Genomic DNA, 22,847 nt, shown 5'->3' with positions numbered 1-22,847 from the left:
ACACCCATTCTTGGGGTGGAACTAGCAGCAGTCTCTGGCTATGGAGCAAAGCATTGAAAATACAGAACCCAGTGAGTTAGATAAAGTTGGGACTCTGATGAACTAGTTCCTCAATATCAGGCCATGTGTAAGGGGAGATCCAGATATTTCTTGTATGATCTGCTGAAGTGGCCTGTGAGAAGGTGAGTTCCTATGTCTGTATGTATTGAAGTAGGAAGGAAATTCATGCCTAAAAATACTCTTCTGAGTAATAGGGACCAGTAAACATAGTGATTTTTTTGGACTGTGTTCTCCCCAAACTGTTGTGGGAAACTGGATTTACAATATCTCTTAGCTCTGCTCTGAGTGTGAAGAGGAAATAGGTCAATCGGAGGAGCTTTGTGTGCCATTTCAAGTTGTGAGGAAAGCTTGATGGTACATAAGGGCTTTTATACAAGCATTATTATCAGGCTATTAACACTCAGCCTGTGTCCCCTATACAATAGTGGCCAATGACTAGACAGCATGGGAAGTGAAAACATATGAGCAATGATTATAAAGAAACATTCAAAAGAGAAATACAAACAAGGTTTCAGTAATAATAACATGCTTGGAACAAGTGGGCATCTTCCAAACGGTAAGACTTTAAAGGAATTCAATTACAGATATCATGTTTTGATGTATTTGCTGAACAATAAATCCAATTACCTTTAGATAACTATTAGAATATGTATTCATGAGACTTTTTCTATAGCAGGTTGCAGAGCCCCAGTTCTAATTGGCATAGGTCAAAGGGGGAATTTAACAGCTTATTGTATTGTATATATTTTAAAACCCCATGTCTGGATTCATGGGTGTTTTTTTTAACTCAATCAAATTTAAGTTGGTTGTTTTATTTTTAGATTCGACGTTCTGTGCTAGATTAGAGAAACTTCATCTTTTGTCCTTTCCCTTTGTATTCTCAGGAGCAGAATAATCTTTTAGTTTTTAATATATCATTGATTTATTATATTCCCACTATAAAACAACCACATTACACAAGGAAAAGAGAAGGACTAAATGGCATTGCTGATAATATTTGTGCAGAATTTTGAATTTTATTTGAATATTGACTTCAGCTCATCACACTCAGGCAAAGAATAAAATAACATTCATGTTGAACTAGAGGTAGCTGTGCTAGTTTGCCACCAGCTCTAAATATGTGATAATATGTGGAAAGATAATTCAATATCAATTAATTTCCCCAAGTTGGATCTTATAAATGGATATGAAAGAGTTTTGCAATCACTCTGGCTGCAGGCAAATTACATTTTCATTCAGTAATGCTTTAAACTTAAGTATTCTGGTGTGACCACTGGGTTTCCTAGAAGAACCTCCCGGTTCTTTTGGCCCTAAGAATTCTAGGGCTGATTAGTTCAAGTCCGACTATCTCTGGCTCATCCTTGTGTACACATGGTGAGCATTTGTGCAGAGGCTTATTGTTTTGTTTTTTTTGTTGGTTGGCCTCTCTTAAATCTCTTTTCCTACCCCTCACCTTTCACTCCTCTTGTTTTCTCATCTCTTGGTTTGTTGGAGATAGCAGGTCAATTGGCCAGTAGAATATCCTATAGTCTGGATTTGGCAGATTGCTTCTTCTTACCGCCTTTTAACTTTGGGCCTCCAGCTCCTGTGTTTCCTACAAACAGGTTGTTAGATCTAGCAGCATGATTGTATTTGGGGTCTTTTTTTGTGTGTGGCAAGAATAATTGAGTGGTGGTGTGTTCGGCCTCATTTCTTGTGTAAAAGAAAGCGTAATTTCTTTACATCATTTCATTGCCCATTTCCATCAAAAACAGTACACTAGACGGGGTGATAGTTCTCAAGGCTTGCAGCAAAGTGTTTTTTCAACACCAAATGGAATCAGGCACTTAAGTGTCTCATATATAAGCATAAGTATCGAGGCTAGAGAGAGAAGAGGGGTTGGTGGGTGAATTCCTTTTTTTTTTTGGATACTCAAGAGTGTGAAGTTTTCCCAGGTGCTTTCTTTCAATCTGATTAACTTTGCCAAGGTGAGAAGACAGAGGTGAAGATGGGGAGATGCCCACCTGGCCAGTGACAAGGGGTGAAGAGAGAAATCACAGGCCACGGTTTTCCCTTTTTGAATATTAACATCAAATACTAATTGCCTTCTAAAAAACGCTTTTCCCCCCTCTTCTTCTTCTTTTTTTTCTCTTCTTTCTTTTTTTTACCTCTTCTGTTGATAAGGGATTTCAGGCCAGCTCTGGTTTTCCTCATCTGTAAAACCTCAATTCCTTTTTATTAATCTCCTTGTGCCTGTGGAATATCAAAATTAATCATTTCTAAAGAAGCTACTCTTCAAATATTAAGTTTTTTCTGGGTCAAACCTCAGTGTACACGTTTTTAGCATGAAGAAGGCTCATAATTTGTATTATATGAGGGACATTTTTCTCTTTTTGCAAACTTTCTAAGGACAAGTGATTATGTATTTAAAGCTGTCTAGGAAAAGCAGACTTTCTCAGGATACACTTTTATGCATTTTAAAGCTGTTTAGGAAAATGTACAGTCCACACCCACTGCCAGAAATGAAGTCATGAGGTGTGTGCTCTGCTGATAACTGCTTCTGCTTCGTTTATTTTCCCAGCTAGGTAGAGAGAAATCTTTTTTATAAAAATTGTGCTCAGTTTCAACTGCTCTATTGTACATAAGCAGACCATTTCCATCAGTGTGCCTCATTCTTTCTTTACCCCAAAAATAAATATTGCACCTCGGAACAGAGATGAAGTGTGAAGTGTACTGAAGAGGGACGATTTTGAACTTGCTCCTCCTCATTGCTCCCCACTTATCCTACCTACTCCCACGACATTCTCTTTTTTTGGGGGGGTGGGGATGGGGGGGATATTGAGCAACAGTGTGTTTCTCCAGGGTGCATCAGCTCCAAGTCATTGTCCTTCAATCTTGTTGTGGAGGACGCAGCTCAGCTCCAAGTCCAGTCACTGTTTTTGATCTTATTTGCAGGGGACGCAGCCCACCATCCCATGTGGGAATTGAACAGGCAACCTTGTTGTTGAGAACTCCCGCTCTAACCAATTGAGCCCTCCGGCTGTACCCCCACCCCACTACATTCTTTAAACCTTCCATGGGCCCAATTTCATTCACACCCCTGGAGAAAAGAGCTGGGAATCATTTAAGTGTCGTGATGATAGACATGAACCCAGGATGGGTTACACCACCAGAATTGTCCAGCAAGTTTTGAAGGAAAAAGAGCTGAGCTGACCTGCACTCAGACCCCAATTCTGCCATTTCTGATCTGTCTAAATTTGGGCAAATAACGCAGTCCCTCCTTAAACCTCAGTAGCTTTTGCTGTAAAATGGGAGATAATACTAGTAATAGTCAACATTTATTGAGGGCATATAGTGTACAAACATCATGCTGTATTTTTACCTCGTTTTATTTGATCCTATAAGAGTTTAATGGGGCAGGGGAAGGGGCTGTTTTGCTCATTTTACATGAGGCTGAGGCCAGGGGAAGTTAAGTCATTTGCCTAAAGTGATATATTTTAAGGACTCCTGGGTTATGTGAAAGATAAAATATATAAATAGGTCTCAAATCACCAGGCTTATAAGAAACAGATGAGAAATAATTTTTGTAGTTGTTGGTTGCATATAAACACAGACCTGAACATTTTGTTGAGCTAAGGTTACTGGGTGATATTTAACTTTTACTTCCCTATATAGTTTACCTCTTTGATTTTCCAACAAATCCATGAAAATTGTTATTAGCTTCATTTTACAGATGATGAATCTCAGTCACAGGAGGTTTAGATGATTCACCCATGACCACAGAGCAAATAAATGATACAAGTGGGCCTGGAACATGGGCCTTCAGGCGAGGAACCCATGGTCTCATGGACTAGTCTTTCAGATTAATCTGGGGAGAAAGAATTCAGATTAATTTAGCTCTTTGAAATATACCTGTAAGACACTGAAGAAATCTGGTTCATTGGCATGGTGGGCTGAATAATGACCCTCAGAGATATCTAGTTCCTAATCCCTGGAACCTGTGAATCTTGCCTTATGTGGCAAAAGGGATGTTACAGGTGTGATTAAATTAAGGATCTTGAGATAGGGTGATAATCCTGGCTTAGTGGAGTGGGCCTTACACATAATGTTTTTATACCGGTTAGAGGAAGGGAGAGAGAGACTTAATTACAGAAGAGTAGTAGATGTGAGGAAAGAAGCAAGAGGTCAGAGTGAGGCAAAGAAGGGGCCAAGGAATTGAAGAAAGCAAGGAGAGGGAGTCTCCCTTCAGCCTCCAGAAGCAAATAGCCCTGCCATCACCTTGACTTTCGCATGGCAAGATCTGGTTTTAGACTTCTGATCTTCAGAACTGTAAGAGAATAAATTTGTGTTGTTTTAAGCAACCAAATTTGTGGTAATTTGTTACAGCAGCTGAAGGAAACTAAGATACTTCAATGTGTAAACCTACTTTCAAGTGGACCAGTGAAATTTAGAGGTAAACTACTGACAGCTATAGATAACTTCTGGATTTTGCTTTAACAGCACTGGCCATTCCTGCTGTACAAGTATAGCATCCTTTTAAGCTTTTAAGGGTTTGGAAGAACCTTGTAATCAGTTTTCAAAGAATCAGGCACATCCCCACTTCTTGTTTGTTGCCATGTGGGAAGAGACAACAGAATCAAAATGGAATTTTTCAGTTTGCAGCTTAAACGTCACTGCTCAACCTTGGAAGCAGAGATTGCAAACTGGTGGTCCTTAGGCCAGAGGTATGTTTTGTGTGACCTGGTAATGATTCTGTAAATTTTCAATTATTTGCCAGAATTTAAAACTCAGGTGATCTCATAAAAAAAATTAAAAATCCAGATTTCTGGCTTTTCTTGGAGAATGGAAAGATCTCACAATGCTGAGTTCATGTTATTGACAGTAGTTGGCTGGTAGAATAAAGTCCTGGCTGCCTCCTTTGGGCAGACAGTGGGGTGGCTGTCCTGGTCAGTTCAGTGCCATTTTGCTCTCTAGGGCCTTCTTCATTTATTTTTCTCACTTACTTGGCCCCTGCAGGCTTATCTGAGTTTGTGGCTCTGCTTTAAAGAATAAAGAACCAAATCTACATTCTGACCAGTTTAGCAGCAATAAAATAATCACCTGTTGGCCAATCATTTGGAAATTCATGGAGAATAAGAGAGGTGACAGAAGAGTTAAGACAAGTAAATGTCTTAGCTTTCAAATAGTTTGAAAAAACAAAAACGAAAAATCCCAAACAGTGGATTCTGGAAACCACAGAGCCATGAGGTGAGCATGAGTTCTTGGGAAAATTCTTAAGCCAGATCTTTGGGATGATGTAGGAAAGAAAATGATTGTTAGGAACTAACGTATATGAACCAGATAAAGGCAATGCTCAGGTCCATTTCTTTTTGTGGTAGAATTACTAGTCTCATAGTGGAAGGTCATTTGTATCGTGGGTCTTTATTGCAAGAAGACATTCAGTATTTATTTCTGATGTCCTTGTGGACAAGATAGGGAATTGTGGGCTAAATACTGAAATGAATGATTTGTACCTAGTTGAACAACAAAACCAAAGGAGCTGTCTTAAGTATCTTCATCAAGCGGGCACGTGGTTTCTAGTGTTGTGCTCTGTGGTGGGAAGGGAGGAGCCGTCACATTACTGTGAGTCTCCTTCCCCACATCTTTACCTGTCAGCAGCAGACCTACCGCCATCGGTGTGTCTCCCCTCCTGCTGAACCACAACTGCCCTCATTACACCTCACTGTAAATCCCGGGAATCTCCCTGATGATCTTGGCCTTGGAATCATCAAATTCCTTTTCCCTGTCATTCAGCTGCTCAGGTATCTTACCCATTGAAGAGAAGTTTACCAGGCAACAAAACAGAAAAACATGAAAACATTTTATAAAGCACCAATTTCTTATCCTAAGAAAGTCCAGCCTTTCTCAGGCTTGGATCACATGCCTTGCTGTGTGTCATGTCAGGGTTCTTTTACTTTCTTTCTCATTATCTGGTTTGGAAGGTAGATCAGTCATTGGATGCATTTCTACCCTGAGGGAGATTTGGGTCTCTCAGTTGCTTGGTTGGTGGGATTCACACTCTGCTCTGGAACCTGCTTTCTTGTTTCAGCTCCATGAATGATAAAACCCTTGTGTCTGGGTCATGATGAATTTTTATCCCACAACTGTCCAGGGCTCCATGATTCTTTTATTTGGAAGGTGCATCTTTACCCCCAGACCTTTCTTCATTAGGCTGGTAGCTCCTGGCCCTTCTTGGAAGGCCTAATGGCTCCAGACCTCCAGAAATCTTACCCTCACTCCTATTTGATGCATCCACAGCATAGTAACTAGAAGTTTTTAAGGTTTGTCTCTCTTGGGGTAAAGTTTGGCTTCACTTGACCATCTAAGCTAGCAGCTGGGTTTTAACAACAGCAAATACGCTAATGGCATCGACCATCATCTTGAGCCTTTCTGTCTCAGGTTAACTCCTACTGACTTACATTCTCTTAGACTGGACCCATCAAAACGACTGGGTTCTCTCTCAGGTTGCCCCATGGAGAGACCTTCTAGAACCCTATCACTTCCTAAATACCAGAGAACAGTTACACATATTGTAAATATAATAGTTCCCAACAACAGCAGGGAAGAACCTTTCCTCTTATGAAACAGTGAAAAGGTGCTTTTCAAATGTAGAGATAGCATGAAATGGAAGACAATGTTTTGAAAGCCAAATCAAGAGTCAAAAAGATTTCAACAGTTGGGAATGATTTGCTCAAAGAAATAGAATGGAATTTGAAGGATATATTTGGAGTCCTGAATTGCAGCTTAAAAAATCATGTCTTCAAGCTGAAGGTTGGAGATACCTGCCTTAACTGCAGTTCATACTGGGTTAGGGATGGTGGTTGGAGATTTTATTTGAATGAGGAAGACCAGTGTGACCTGAGTGCTAAGAAGTGATGTGCTCTTAGGTGTGTATATAGCAGTACTCTGTCCCAATTAAGGGGGGAAGCCCTGCCCCCTGCCTGGAGATTGAGCCCTGGCAGTGGGCCTAATGCATCATGTTGTGTTTGACTAACATATTGATTTTGAAAAATTTGGAATGGAATCCCTTTGGGTGAGGCATGTGCTCTCCAGTCTTAGGTATTAATGTCACTTCCCTGATTCTAAAGGTTTTTGTGTTTGTAGATGATCCTCCCTCCCCAATCCCTCACAGAAATACTCTTCTGGGGCATTGGGATCCATCCTAAACCCACACTTTGAGAGGCACTTAACAAAATGAAGGGGATCAAGGAGAAGAGGATCCAGGAGCATTTCAGATCTTGCTCCCTGGCATATGTTGTCAGTTTGGGCTCAAATAAACTCTTATAAAAATTCTCCACAAGTTTGGACATTTCTTATATCGACATATTGAAAGTAGACCTAATACCCCTGAAGCAAACTCATTTCCAAGGTAGAAAGGCTTTGGCTTTCTCAGAGGAAATTTTTATCAGTTAAGATTTTAAGAATAAGAATTCTTTTGTTTTTAAAGTACTTTGTTTTTTAATTGGGGAACAGTACGCTTCTTCAGGGCCCATCAGCTCCAAGTCGTCCTGCAATCTAGTTGTGGAGGGCACAGCTCAGCTCCAAGTCCAGTCGCGGTTTTCAGCCTTTAGTTGCAGGGGGCGCAGCCCACCATCCCATGGGGGAATTGAACTGGCAATCTTGTTGTTGAGAGCTTGCACTCTAACCAACTGAGCCATCCGGCTGCCCCTCCAGAAGCTCAGGGGCAGCTCAGCTGCAGCTCGTTGTCTTCAATTTGGTTGTGAAGGGTGCAGCTCACTGGCCCATGTGGGAATTGAACTGCAACCCTGTTGTTCAGAACTCGCACTCTAACCAACTGAGCCATCCAACCGCCCCAGAATAAGAATTCTTAAGACACATGCACGTGCCATCTAACAACCTTGATTGGGTCTTTTGCATGATACCATTCTCCAAATTTCCCACTGGCGTGTTTTTAATTTTAAGCAAGCCTCTGTCACAAACTCCTAATTACATTAAAAAAATGAAGAAGATCACACAATGTGAGGGATATAAAAGATAAATGTCTAAGTATTACTTTGTCGTGTGCACCTGAAACAAACAAACAAACAAACAAATAAATAAAATGAAGAAGAAGAAGAGGATCCAGATAACAAAGGACTTAGACACCAGTTCATGTTGTAACAGTTCAGAAAACCACAGCTCTGTAGTCTGGAGAGCTCTCTTCAAGTACCTTATGTGTATATTGTCACATGGAAGAGGAGTTAGATTCAGTCCATCTCATGAACGTTTATGGACTCTATGTCCTATTTCAGTCACTAAGTTGAGAGGGTACAGAGAGGAGCAAGGTGGTCTCTATCCTCAAGGCTAAGTTTTCCATAGAGCAGAGGAGATACACAGAGATGGCTGTAAAATAATAATGCTCACTCTGTGGTTCTCCAGATGACAGAAATGAGGAGGCATATTTCAGCTTGGTTTAGAAAGGCCTTTCCTAACAATGAAAGTTCTTCCCAAATGGAATGGGCTGCGTTGAAAACTTGTCACTAGTCATATTGTTCAACTGTTGAAGATGAGCTGGAGGAGCTTTGAATGGGGGGTGGTGGTGTCAGAGTGGATGACCTTTCTACCTGTGATAGTGTATAGTTCCAAGACCACCGCTTGCTTTGCTTTATTTATCTAGAGAGAGTTGTCACCATATTAAATGCCCACGGGTTGTACTTGGTGTTCGGGGCAGGCCACAGTGGGGAGAGTGTTGGGTTGCAGGGTTTCCACAGTGTGGAATTGCATTGGTGTGTTTGTCTTCTGGGGACACAAGAGCCAGTAGGCAGGGGCCCAGCTGTCTTTGTTATTCGTGGACCTGGTAGAAGAATCTAGTGGCATATTTGGCAGGTACAGTCTGGTTGCTGGTTGCTTCTTTTGTTTGTTGGCTTGTATCTGGCAGTAAGCACATGTCATTCCCTTTGAGTGGTGCAACACTTCATTTTCTGGGACAAGTATTCTGAGGAAAGTCCATTGCCTGTGCCCGCTACCCTCCAGGAACCCAGAAACACCCAGACAGAGATTAGCTGCCAAGACAGGAGATTCCTAATTCTTCCCTTTTGATGGCAGAACTTTAAAATAACTCAGATTTCTATTGTTGTGTCCCGAGAGATCTCTCAGCCCTAGAAAATGTGTAAATCACATTTTGGCTGCACGCAGAAGGTTGAACCAAACAAAGACAGCATCTCTTCACAGCCTTTGAGGCAGAATGTTCTGGCAGCAGCATTCTTGTCCTGTCCTCTTTCTGCTACCCCATCACCATTGTCATCAACTCTCACTTCCCCACTGTCTATATAATTGTAAGGAACGCAGACACGGCCTCTTTTTCTTGGCAAGCACATTCTAAGGTTCAGAAAGGCAGATACTATCTGGATTTGGCATGCCTTTCCAATTTTTGTGCATTTGACCCTGGGTTAGCTCTTTGGGACATTTTCCTCCAGAGACGTCAGAAATCACCTGAAAGATGTGAAGACAAGGTGTCGTATGTTAGGGAAAGCAAACTGCCACCCGCCTTCCCAGACTGCCATCGTTGCTCCATGCAAAGCAGACATACGGTTCTTGCTAAAAAGCTCGGAGCCAGAACTAAATGTGAAACCCCACAGCTGCTGTGGCCGCAGGGTGTGTGGACATGTCAGTCATCCTGGCAGACACTCTTCCCTCCTAGGAATTCTCTCCTCTGGGTGAGTGAGAGTGGAGCCAACCCCGGGCTTTCCCTACACCTTCAGATGGAGTGGGCCAAACTACCTACCTCTGGCAACCCGACCCCTGGAATCTCTAGAGTAACAGGCAGAGTGGAGGTTCTCAGCCCTGCCAGCCAGTTAATTGTACCTGGAGGCTTAAAAATATACTGGACCATGGACCCCTTGCCCCAGTGGTAATTTTTTAAAGCAGCCTTCCATGTTTTGTATACCGTATAGTTCACCCATTTTGAGGATACAATTCAGTGGTTTTAGTATATTCACAGAGTCGTACGACTATGACCCGATTTTAGGACATTTTCAGTAATCACTCTCTATTTCTCTCTAACTTTCCCAGCCTTAGGCAACCAAGCACCAATCTACCTTCAGTCTCTATAAATTTGTCTATTCTTGATATTTTATATAAACGTAATCGCACAGCAGGTGGTCCTTTGTGACTGACTTCTTTCACTTAGCATGCTTTCCAGGTTTGTCCACATTATTGTGTATCAGTATTTCATTCTTCTTTATCGCAAAATAATATTCCATTTTATGAACATATTATATTTTGTTTATCTACCCATCAACTGGTGGCCCTTTGGGTTAATTCCACCTTTTGGCTAGTATGAATAAATGCTGCTCATGAATAGTGTGTACAAGATTTTGTGTAACCATATGTTTCATTTCTCCTGGGAATATACCTAGGAGTGGAATTTCTGGGGCATATGGGAACTTTATGTCTAACCTTTTGAGGAGCTGCCAGACATTTTCCAAAGCAGCTGTACCATTTCACAGAGATATTTCATAAAAGCTCTCCATGGTGATGCTAGATGTGAGATGTGATTGTAATGTGCTGCCCATGTGGATAAGAATCCGTACTCTCCCTCCTTTGGAAGTAAAGTAACCACGGAACAGATAGCAGCTTTTTCCTGAAGGAGAGAATACTTTGAGAGAAGAACATCCACCCCTTCCAAGTGGTTCTTTTCAACATTCCACATCCCTCAGCTCTCACTTGTAGTCCAAGGTTAACCTGAGCGTCGACTAGGGGGCTAGTCCATCTAATGCTGGAGGATTACCCAGTGTCCACCTATGGCATGGGTTGGCTGCAAAGAGTTAAGTTGATCTGGAAAACTGATGTGTAGGTTAAGTGGAGCAGGGCCACAGATGTGTAACCCCCACGTCTGAGGATGTGACATCTCTTCTTGTAAGTGTCATCACTTTCTTGGTGTTATCTGGTCAAAACTGAGTCATGAGGTGCCGACAAAAAACCACTGTAGTTGATGTGAATTTGCGGCATCTGCTCATTTCTGAGATATTCACAGCTGTCAGCCCTGCCATCTAAATGGTGAACAACTTGCTGTGGATGAAACCCTGCCACTGTGACTTTTCCTGGCTTGTCTGAGAGAGGCATAGACCCAGACGGTGCGGTGTGTGTGAGAATCTGAGCTTGAGGGAGGGCTGCGTGGTGGTGACATGAGGATTGAGCAGCCCCGCCCATCACAAAGCCCTGCTTCCAAAATAGCCCCAGTGGAGTGAGGCAAAAACCAACTCTTACCCTGTGAGCTTTTAAAAACCATTCCTTCTGCTGCAGACGCACATTTCCAAATGGCGCCTGTGGACCAACCTGAGCCTTGTTCTCCCTTCTTTGTGTTTGTAGCCACAGCGCGGGGTATGAGAGCGATAACCACACCACACCCATCCTCTGTGGCGCCCAGTACAGAATACACACCCACGGCGTCTTCAGGGGCATCCAGGTGAGTACTCGGGCCCTGGCCGGAAGTAGACGTCACTGCCTCTTCCCCTACTCAATACCCTTTCACTTCCTTGCTGATGGCCATTTGGCCCTGGCAAGTCTGTTCCCAGTTGTAGGCTCCTGTGACATCAGGGACTCCTCCTCTTCCACTGGGGCAGACAGGCCAGCTGCCACCTCTCCATAGGGCCCGTGTGAAGGGGGCTGCCTCCCTGACTCATATCGAGATGCTTCCTGCAGAATCCCATCCTTTCTTCCTTTGTTGCTTAATTTGCTCTCTATGGTGGGCTGAGCAGCTCTTATATTAGGGCTAAGTGGGCTTGAAGTAATGACCTGGACCGTTGGCTTCTAAGACTTGCTTGGTCTGCATTGTGAAGCACCCAGAGTTAGACTCTTGTCTAACTTGTCAAGTGTTGCTAATCATAGCAGTAACAATAATAACAGCACCCCCTAAGGCTGGACACTTTTCTATTATATATGCCAGGCATTGTGCTAAGTTTTATACATGGACTTTAATAGACTTAATTTTTTAAGAGCAATTTTAGGGTTAAGGAAAAATGATGGGGAAAGTACAGAGAGTTCCCGTATCTCTCCTCTTCCTTCCCCATCTCCCCACATTCTCTCCCCTGTGGCTAACATCTTGCACTGTTGTGGTACGTTTGTTACAATGGATGACCTAATATTGTCACATTATTGTAAACTAAAGTCTATAGTTTACATTAGGGTTTTTTTTGTGTGTCGTGTCGTTCTGTGGGTTTTGTTAAATGCATAATGCCATGTATCTATCATTATAATATCATACAGAATAATTTCACTGCCTGAAAATGCCTGATGCTCCACCTACTCGTCCCTCCCCCTCTCTCCCCTTGCCCCATCCCCACAACCATTGCTCTTTTTACTGTCTCTATAGTTTTGCCTTTTTCCAGAATGTCGTATAGTTGTAGCCACAGTATGGAGCCTTTTCAGACTGACTTTTTCTCTTAGTAATATGCAGCTAAGCTTCTTCCGTGTCTATACATGGACTCCCTCCCCCGATGTCTACACGTGGACCTCCCCCCATTTAATCCTCAGTACACCTTTATGAGGTCGGTACTATTATTACCTCCATTTTATGGGTGAGGAAACTGAAGTCCAGAGAAGATGGGTGACTTGTCCAAAATTACATAGCTAGTAAGAGGTGGCACAGAGATTTATAACACAAGTCTTGCCTGACTCCAGAACCCCTGTTTTTAACCCCTATGTTATACTACGTCTTAGGGAGATAGAGGGCTGTGAACAATTTCGGGGAGGAGGGTGTCTCCAAGGAGAGCAAAGAAAGTAAAGTAGCAAGGTATACATTTTGGAGAATTTGGGAAACTCAGTGGAAGGCCACTTCCGGAGAGCCTCTTTTGGGAAGTCAGAACCACACGCAGTTACCAAAGGTTTGCATTTGTGACTTGTGCATGTGACTTAGTAGCTGCAACATGAGTAACAGCTGTGATACTTACACCAGAATAGTCAGTACCCTAGACATATGTTGTGTATGGGCCAGGTCCCCATGTGATGTGTGGGGCAAGGAGCTCTGAGATGTTCTGATTAATGTTTCCAGAAGCATCATGGTGATAGAACAGAGTGCTCCCTCATCCCAGGCCTTCCAATGGTGGGGATGAAATCAAGGGTTTTGGAAATACGGAAATCTGATGAAAGTACAGAAAGAGTCATCCAGTCTCTCCTCCAACAAATACCATTAGAATCCTCCACCAGGATCCTGACTGACACCGACAACTCGAAGTTACATCCTATTGCCCTGTGTGCTGCATCTAGGGTGAATTAAAGGAAATGAAAGAAGCTCCTTGCCTTCCTTTCCACCAAGCGCAGTTTGTCATACTCACTGCCAGGGCCTCTGATAGACTCCAGACCAGTTTCACTACCCACTCATTTTCTCCTGCTGGAGTATGCCAGTCAAACATAGCTGGCTCACCATTTTAATTTATGCCACCATTTGCCTTGGGCACTATGGCCTATCACCAGCAAAGTTGCATGTCACTGCAGTACTTTTTCTTCAAAATAGAAGATCTCACAATGCAAGGCAGTGTGAAATAAAAGCCAGGACATAAACCTGGGGGTGGTGTAGAAAACGCACAGAACAGAGAGTGGGTTCAGCTCAGAAGTGGTTCCAGGTATTAACATAAACATGGATGTGTCCTTTGGCCTCGACTTGGACATCGGTAAGAAAATGAGGATTCAGACACCCCTCGGGCACTTCTGCTGCTCCCGTCTATGACTCATTGATCCTGAGGGCAGAAAGGGGAGTTTGCCTCACTGTTTTCCTCTAGCTCCTTCTCATGGAGGACTGACTGTACACAAACTCACTCTTACTAAGTAAAGGAGATCAACAAAATGCCCCGTGAAGGACATGTAAAGTGCAAGGAAGGCAGATACAGTGTTTTCTGGTTCACTGTTAAAGGATTGCACTGGCCCCATGGGACCTTTGGTAGTTTCAATTCCCTTTCACAGACAGAACCCCCAAATCTCAGAGGCTCCTTCTTCCTGTCATTTACTCACAAGGGAAGGTCTGGTCAATTTGGGGCTCATCTAGTATCTCGCATTTCTCTTGAATAAGAACTTCCCCATGCATTGCATGTTAGGCCCAGGTCACGTGACCATGTGTCTGAGTGGGAGGGAATGGAATAGAATCTGGCACTTTGGACGTCTAGACCTTGCTGTTTCAAGTTGAGAAGCTGAGAGACAGGATGGGGTGGGAGCTCTTCCAATCACCAGCATTTCTTTTCCAGATGTCCTGGATCAGACACCCCAAACAGATTTCAAGTCCCGGTTCTGGTTGATCATTAGTGATGACTTGAGAGCCTACATTGTAGGATGTTCTGATGTATCATCCATTAGTGATGTCTGCTGTGGGCATCTTGGGAGTGGAGGGGAATGGTTTTAGGCTTGTATCTGCCATCCCTTCCTTGGGTATATTCCAATGCGTTTTTCCCTCTGGTCTGACACGAATGTTCACAGGTGGCTTAAAGCCTCCATTTCTCTCACACTCCGCTTGCAGGATGTGCGGCGCGTGCCTGGAGTAGCTCCGACTCTCGTCCGGTCAGCATCTGAGACCAGTGAGAAACGCCCCTTCATGTGTGCTTACCCGGGCTGCAATAAGAGATATTTTAAGCTGTCCCACTTACAGATGCACAGCCGGAAGCACACTGGTAAGTGTGCCCATTGTCCGGCCTCCGTTGCAGTGGCCTTTGGGCAGGGGTGGTTCAGGAGCTCCTGCTCTCGCACCACTAAGGACACAGGTGGTTTCTCAGATGGAAAGTAGGCACTTCTTTGAAATGTCTAGTCAGGTGATAGAAAAAGGCTTCAGGGCTATTTTGCACCCTGATTGTTCATTCTTTAATAAAAAAGTCAGTAAACTGTCTTCAGGAAGGGCAGAGCCGAGCGGTGGAAAGAGAGTTGCACAGAATTAAAGAGACTTGTGTTTGAATTCTGGCTTTACCACCAAGTGGCGAGACCTTGAGAAAGTTACTTAACCTTTCTTAGAACTTCATTTGCTTCATGTGAAAAATGGAGATGGTAATGCCTACCTTATACAATTGTCAAAACCAGATTAAATTTTAAAATCAAATTGAGTTAAAGGAATTAGAGGTATGAAGCACCTAGTATAGTACCTTATGTCAATAGGTCTGGATAAATGATAGTGTTACTATTAGAATACTATTAGCATCACTATTAGAATACCATTAGCTAGCCTGGGAGTTTGGTGATCAGATGATTTTGAGAGATTGGTGGGCAAGGTTATCCTAAGATTAGGCAGAGATGGTCCAAAGAAAACTTAACTGTTTCACAACCAGATAGGAATGGGAAAATGGATTGTAGGTTTAGTTTTTGTTTTTCTATCTTTAAAATAAAGAGATGATGGTTTTTGATGATGTGTTAAAGAAAACTAGATTTTCCTGCAGGTCAAGGAGTGTGACTCTGGGAAAGAGAATTGGCCTCATCTGGTTGTTGGCCATGTTGAATGTGAAGAGCTGTTTCACAAACGTTGGCTCTTGGCATTGTGGGTACTGGATGGGAATGAGGTTGGGTCTCCCCCACAGAGAAACAGTGGACAGAGCAGGCTTTCCCACGGGGAAGCTGGTGCCATTCTTTTCACAACTGAAGAACAGCTTTGCTGTTACGGGCACCATCATTATTTTCTTGTTACTGCTGATTTAGCTTTGGGGAAGCAGGAAAAGAAAGTGAGCTGCATTGAAACCATTAGACTTTGCTAAGTCATTGCATCTGGAAGATGCCGTTTTGGCATAAACCTGAGTTTGCACTCAGTAGACCACTTGCTTTGAGGCTATAGATGAGACAACCAGTGTGGCATGTTCTATTTTTGTGTATTTCCCCAAATAGGATCACTTAAAAAGTAAATGTTAAGGTTATAAGGAAAAATGGTAAAGTAAAATTCTGCCTGGGGAAATGCGAGGGAATATATGGAAGGTAATACGGTCGTAGAAACTTTTAATGTAAAAGAGGCACTTAGAAAATAGCAGTCTGTGTAAAGGGAAGACCGTGGAGAAGGTAGTCAAGACTACTAAATCTGCTAGAGCCTTTAAGAAGCTCTTCCTGGCAGAAGACAAGGAAGGCTGGTATATAACAATTCTGTGACCCCCTTCTTGAAAGAGTGCATTTTAAAAAATTTACTTATAATAATAGTGCAGACTATTATATTAAATACTGAGTGGGAGGGAATTAAATAATAGTGTAGACTATTATAAAATACTTTCTATGTGCCAGGCTCTCTACGTGCATTATTTCACTTAATCCTCACACATAAAACAATTATCAGGTGGGTAGGATATGGTGGAAGCAGGACTCAAAGTCATGCCTTTGAGCTCCCAAGTCATAAGCCCCCTTCTCAAATATTTTATCGTTTGTTTGGGGGCCAGGAGATACACAAATGAAAAGGGACTAAGAGAATATATGAAAGTGTACAAAACTGGAGGCTGGAGGAGTTGGGAAGATTTGTTCAGAGGGTATTGATTTGAGCTAGGGTCATCCCAAGGTTTCTTGGAGGAGGAACAGCTTGAGGTAACCATAAAGGGTTGGTAAGGTCGGGCAGAGGAAGTAAAAGAGGAGCAGCAGCAGAAAGGCAGGGAAAAGAAATGAGACTGAGTAGTTGGTGTTTTCCTCTCCAGGTTGTAGAGGTGAAGCAGAAGGCACTGGGCTGGATGTAAGTAGAAAGTTAAGGAAAGGCTCCTGCCATCGGGATTTTCCAGCGCATAGAAGAAGGTAGACCGGGACATTGCCCACCATGTTAGATGTTCTGTAATACGTTCTGTAATGAGGGAAGGAAGGGCTTTCAGTCTGAACGTGAAGCTTCCAGGAAGGCATAGCGGAGGAAGCAGTATTTGTGAGGAACATGTAGCAGCAGACTTTTTGCTGGGTAGGAATGTGGAAATAGGGATGAAGGGTGTTTAGTGTGAGCCAAGTGCAAGGCAGATTTTGGGAATGGTGAGCTCTGGAATACAGATTGATTGGGTCAATAGAGGAGGTTGTGGGGCTGGAAAGGTAACTAGGGACTGCCCTGCAATGGAAAGACCCGACTGATCCCGGGATGGCTGGCTTTCCATCCCAGAAGCCGGTGACTCAGAATTCTCATAAGAAGTTGGGAAGGAGGCCTGAGGTCGCTCAGTGCACTCGTGGGGCTCAGTTCCCAGTATTTGGCTGAACTTTCTCGAGCGAGGACAGGGTGGGGCTTCTCCATTCTGAGGCAGGAGGTTGTGAAATCCCATTACTGACTTCTCTCGGATAAAGGGATAGCAAAAACTTTCTAAACGCTTTGGCTCCTGGTTTAACTTGAGCATCTCACCACCATGAAGCCATTTATGCTTGACTCAGGAATGAGAAGTCAGTAGCGGAGAACACCAAATCTTCAGGCCATAAAATATAAAACGCTTATTTCACAAGTCCAAGGCACATCCATCCCAGAATTCTGCCTCAGACTCAGTCTAGGAGTTAAAACGTCTTTGGTGTATTATTTGTCTAAATATTCTCTGCCAGTGATTTCTGAGCACTGCCTCTGTGCTAGATACTGAGCTCACTCAGCCCTTCATGTGGATGGTCTCGTTTAATTTGTTCATAAATCCTTGGACGTTGTCAGATTAAACTGCATCTCACCCAGCACTTTAAGTGGCAGACCTATATGGGATTCTAGTGTCAGACTCCAAACCTGAATTCTCGTTTACTTCTAACTGGGAAGTGAAGGACCATCGTCATTCACCTAACCACCATCCTCCCTCCACTGTCCACAAGCCTATGTACACGTGGGCCTTAAACCTCACGCGGCAGTTGGCAGCGCCACCTAATAAACTCCACCAAAGTGCCTGAAGCCTTCAGTCCCAATAGGAGAGGCTGCCTTTAATGAGATCCCCATTTCCAGTATCATTTTCAAATGGAATATGTGTCTTCCCCAAGGTGAGAAACCATACCAGTGTGACTTCAAGGACTGTGAGCGAAGGTTTTCTCGTTCAGACCAGCTCAAAAGACACCAAAGGAGACACACAGGTTTGTAGGTTCCCTTCTCATTGCTGGCAGTGTGTTCCCTTGGGTTACGGTTGATTTTGTGATTCTCTTTGTTATGAAATAGGGATGTGAGACGGTCAGCCATTTGTTTCATCTTTCTAATAAATTTTTTTTTCTTCTAATCTCCGGGGATTTTCCTTCTTTTAAAAAGAAAAAAAAAAAAAAGGAGAGAAAAAAAAAAAGAAGCATCCTACATTTCCTCTGCAAACCACAGAACAATGAGATCCCACTAGCGATTTCCTGGTGATGCCCTGAGTATCAGTAAAGAACACAGGTGGTGGAGATCAGAATCCCATTTGTAGCATGTGATTCACTTTTACAGTCTCGGACACAGCTGAGACCTTGGTGAGAAGCTGGACGTTTTTGGTTAAGGAATCATTGTTTCCAAGACAGAAGCAGGTCTTCAAGGGTTATTGTGCAGAATCAGGTGGTTCATGCTGGGTCTGGGGGAAATCTGAGGGTGAGGCAGGTGTCGCAGGCATGGCTGGAAATGCCTGGCTCCTTGGGCCGCCAGGAAGCAGGCCTCGTGGGCCTTCTTATGCCCCCACGTTGTTAGGGCTGCGGCTAGACCTTCTCTGTCCGTTTAGGTGTGAAACCATTCCAGTGTAAAACTTGTCAGCGAAAGTTCTCCCGATCCGACCACCTGAAGACCCACACCAGGACTCATACAGGTAAAACAAGTGCGTAAACTTTTCTTCACATTTATTTTTCATTATTTTTTTAAACAACTGTTGAATGAAGTGGTTTATGATGAGAGAGATTGGAAAAGACTAGTATAAAAGTTCTAAACAGGTTTAGACTCAGCTGAGAGAACAGTGTATGGCTATCTTTAAATAATAATATTGTTTAAGAAAGGATGGGGGCGGATACAGAGCAGAAGAGAGATGTGAAAATAACTCTTTTCATGAGTGTCAGCATGAAATCAAAGAGATAAGCTAGGTCCCTCTTGTTCCCAATTTGTTGCATTACGTTTTTATCACTCAGCTTGATATGATAATCAACCTCACAGAAAAACAGCAGACATTGTAGCAAGCCAAACATTTATTCTCCTGAAAGCTCAGACACTATTTTCAGAGACCTGAAATCCTCTCTGCTAAAAGTTAATGCCCCAAGAGCTGTCATGGTTTCTGCCTGACTCATATCAGCATGTGGATATTGTTTCCTTTGTACGAGTAGAGACAGGGGAATAGGGCTTTTATTCACTGGCTGCTGAAGATTTTCTCCTCTCCCTGAGGCTGGTGTGATTCATAATGAAAATAGCACCAACTTTGTTGTGCATTTTATAGTTTTGGAAGGAGGGCCAATGCCTAGGTTATTTCACTTTATCTTCACAACATCCTTGTAAGAAGAGTAGGGCAGGCATGTTTTGTCCCCATTTTATAGATGAGGGGACTGAAGCACATAGTGATTAAATGAGTTGCCTCAAGTCCCAAAGCCAGTAAGTAGCAAGTCCAGTTTTATCTGCTCCCAGCCCACCATATCCCACTGCCTTCTTTGTTGGAGAAAGAAGGTTTTGGTGTTTGGGTTCATCTTACAGCCCAGGGAGGAAAGAGAATCAAGAAGAGAGCCCAAGTCAGCCGAATGGAATACCACTGTTAGACTGAGGAGAATGAAAACCAGCAAGAGAAAGGGATGGGATTTGACCATTAGGAGACAACCTTTGACAGCATGGCTGGAGGTGGGGTTGGGGGTGGGGGTGGGAAGAGGAGTCAATCAGGAAGAGCAGAGGAACAGCAAATGGGAGGTGAAGGAAGACACGAGGTCACAAGCCCCTATGCAGCTCCAGATTCTCAACCCAAACAGGCTGCACTTATAGACAGAGTCAAGGCACCTGTGCCCTGGAGTTGATGGGATGGCATCTCGTTCTCCCTACTCAGGTGTCTTTGGTTGCGCTTCTTTTCTTTATTCCCGAGCTCCTAATCTGGTGGGTAAGAGTTACCTTTCCTTGCACCCTGATCTCCTACCCTGTGTATATCTTCCTATGTACAAAGCGACCTGTGTCACCAGCAGACTGTTTAATGCTATACTTGATCGACCCCCAGTTCTGATCCTGGGACACTGCCTTTCCTAGGATATTTCTCAATGCTTGTCCTGACCAGTATGTCTCAGAGAAAGCAGCAGGGCCAGCGATATTCTAAGAAGATCCCCTAGGCTGTACAGGGGATGGCTTCTGTGGCACTTATCATAAAGCCACAGCTATATTTCCATTATGGGTAGGCGGGAAGGGGGATACAGCAAAATGCATGGGCTTTGAAATTCGACAGACCTGGATTTGAGTCTTGCCTGGGTCTGCCCTCTCAGATGTCCAACTTCATCTACAAAGTGGACATAACAGTGCTTCCCTTACAGGGCTGTTGTAAGGAGTAGATGAGGCAAGGTATATATATATATATATATTTATATAATGCCCAGCACAAGGCTTGGCATATATTAGGCACTTAACAAATGCTAATTCTCTTCTCTAGACAGAATGAGGCTTGGAAGGAACTTCTGAATGTGCCTTAGATGGAGAAACCTCCATCTTTTGGCAAGCTTGTTAAAAAATCTCAAAACTGCCTCAACTAGAATTTTCTATGCAACAGGGATTATGCTCTGAGTAACACTCAAAGGAAAAAGAAGCAAATACCATGTACTCTGGTACCAGTGGTTTATTTAAAAATACCCAGTACCTCCAGATTATCTATATAGACAGAGATAGTAAAGCTACAGTCACACTCTGCTCCTGGATGCCTATCGGTCAGTAATACCCAGGGTGATGCACCTGTGGCCCTTGCAGCCCAGTGATGCTCAGTTCCCTTAGACAGCAAAGGGGGAAAATTTACACAGCTCACAAAACAGTGTAACAGGAGAGGTTGAAACAAATACCTGTTCCCCTTACATCTGAATTGCCCAGCCATTTCCATTAACTAGACTCATTCCTTCTCTCCCATTTCCTGCCTTCTGACTAAATAATATTTTACAATTTTTACAATATTTTAATCCTTAAGGCCTTCGAGGTGCTGCCATTTCAGAGCTGCTTATGAAATTAGCCTGATTCGTTAGCTAGGGACAGAACGAGAGGGATCTGGAGTGGGTGCCTTACGATGATTTAACTCAGGGCTTTGATAGTTGAACTTGCACCCAGTTTTTCCACTACAAGTGTCTGACTGGCAATTGTGTCAACAGGTGAAAAGCCCTTCAGCTGTCGGTGGCCCAGTTGTCAGAAAAAGTTTGCCCGGTCAGACGAATTAGTCCGTCATCACAACATGCACCAGAGAAACATGACCAAACTCCAGCTCGCACTTTGAGGGGTCCAACCCGAGGACAGTTCTGTGTCCCAGGCAGGACAGTGTGTGAACTACTTTTCAAAGCTGACTTTAAAATTCCTCCTCACTCACGTCTCTAAGAAGGAAATGGCAGTTGATCTTCTTCGTCCAGCTTCCAAGACAAGATGCCTATACTACTGGATCCTACCAGGTTTGCCCGGAGGACTTGGGCTCTGCTTTGCCAACTTGTAGTTGACTCACAAGGCCCTGGAGAAGTGGCTCACAATGTCCGGTTAGTTAAAAGCCCATCACCATTTGGTCTGGATTTGCCTGTGTAAGAAGAGCCATTGTTGATAATGTTCCCCCACCCTCTGTTTCTCCTTTTATGCTCATTTTCACTGGGAATGGAGTCATTGTACCATTTTCTATCATAGAATATTTATAGGCCAGGGCATGTGTATGTGTCTGCTAATGTAAACTTTGTCATGGTTTCCATTTACTAACAGCAACAGCAAGAAATAAATCAGAGAGCAAGGCACTAGGGGTGAGTCCCGTCCGACATTCCGGGGGTCAGGCAGGCGGCTAACCCGAAAGACAGGATGGAGCGCACCACCAGGCATCTTTTAAAACGCATGCGTTTCAAGCAGCTGAGAAAAGAAGCAAAACTAATCAGTACCTCTGTAGAGAAAGCTCAAAGAATCTTCCCATTCAGTTAATTCAATGTTAACATTAGCACAATGCTCTTAAGAAACCGTGCTCATTGAAGAGCTGAGATTTTGGTTTTGTGTTTATTTTTGACTTCTTTGAGTTGTCGTCATATGCATCTTCAGAGATGTACATATCTCCTCACACAAAGGAAGTGGAATTCATTTTTATCATGTGGGGTATCCTTCGAGTGTACTGACCACGCTGGTTATGTGGCTTCAAGTTGTAAAAATTAAAGTGACCCTAAAAGAAATCGGGGCTGGTCCAGGATCTCCACTGATAAGATTGTTCTTAAGTAACTTAAGTAACTTCGGGTCTACAAGTACATGTGGAAAAAAAAAAAAAGAAACTTACTAGTGTGAGGAAATCGTTGTTTAAAGGTAATTGGGTGTGTGTGGTTTTTCTTTTTTTTTCTTAAGGGAGGGACTTTATTATTTACTGTTGCTTGAAATTATTGTGTAAATATATATATGATAATGATTTGTTCTTTGATAACTAAAGTTAGGAAATGTATAAATATTAGATACATCACTCTCTTGGTGTTGATCTTACAACGTATTGATGATAACACTAAAAATGTAACCTGCATTTTTCACTTTGCTCTCAATTAAAGTCTATTCAAAACGAAAGTGACAAGATTCTGTCAGCTGTATTGTGTTCAAATCTTGAGGCCAGTTGAGCCTCTTTTAAATAGGTAAGAAGATGCTGCTGACATCGATGACCACTAGTTGAGTCTCTCCAGGTCCTGACCACTATTTATTTCTCTCTGTCGAACCTCAGGAAGCAATTAACCACCAGGGAAGCAGTCAGAGAACTCCGCCTTCTCCTTGCATGGTCTGATGGGCTTATGGATGGCAT

The 22,847-nt window shown here is 43.1% G+C and overlaps 1 protein-coding gene across 7 annotated transcripts in view; it reads left to right on the top strand.

Annotated features, from left to right (window-relative positions):
- Positions 1-22,226, top strand: part of WT1 (WT1 transcription factor) — a 47,114-nt gene extending 24,888 nt beyond the window's left edge. For 4 of the 7 annotated variants that reach the window (XM_074336179.2, XM_019738485.3, XM_019738488.3 and 1 more), the window contains 5 exons: positions 11,389-11,485; positions 14,525-14,675; positions 17,932-18,021; positions 18,627-18,719; positions 21,205-22,226. In XM_074336179.2, the coding sequence (XP_074192280.1) occupies positions 11,389-11,485; positions 14,525-14,675; positions 17,932-18,021; positions 18,627-18,719; positions 21,205-21,326 (553 nt within the window). In that variant the 3' untranslated portion in view covers positions 21,327-22,226. The remainder of the gene's footprint in view (positions 1-11,388; positions 11,486-14,524; positions 14,676-17,931; positions 18,022-18,626; positions 18,720-21,204) is intronic. The other 3 variants (XM_074336180.2, XM_019738486.3, XM_019738487.3) reach the window with 1 other exon arrangement.
- The last annotated feature ends 621 nt before the right edge of the window (positions 22,227-22,847 follow it).

Source organism: Rhinolophus sinicus, chromosome 14, assembly GCF_057876585.1.
Source record: "Rhinolophus sinicus isolate RSI-liver-muscle chromosome 14, RSI-T2T, whole genome shotgun sequence".
Taxonomy (NCBI): Eukaryota; Metazoa; Chordata; class Mammalia; order Chiroptera; family Rhinolophidae; genus Rhinolophus; species Rhinolophus sinicus.
This window is presented reverse-complemented; position numbering and strand designations above follow the sequence as displayed.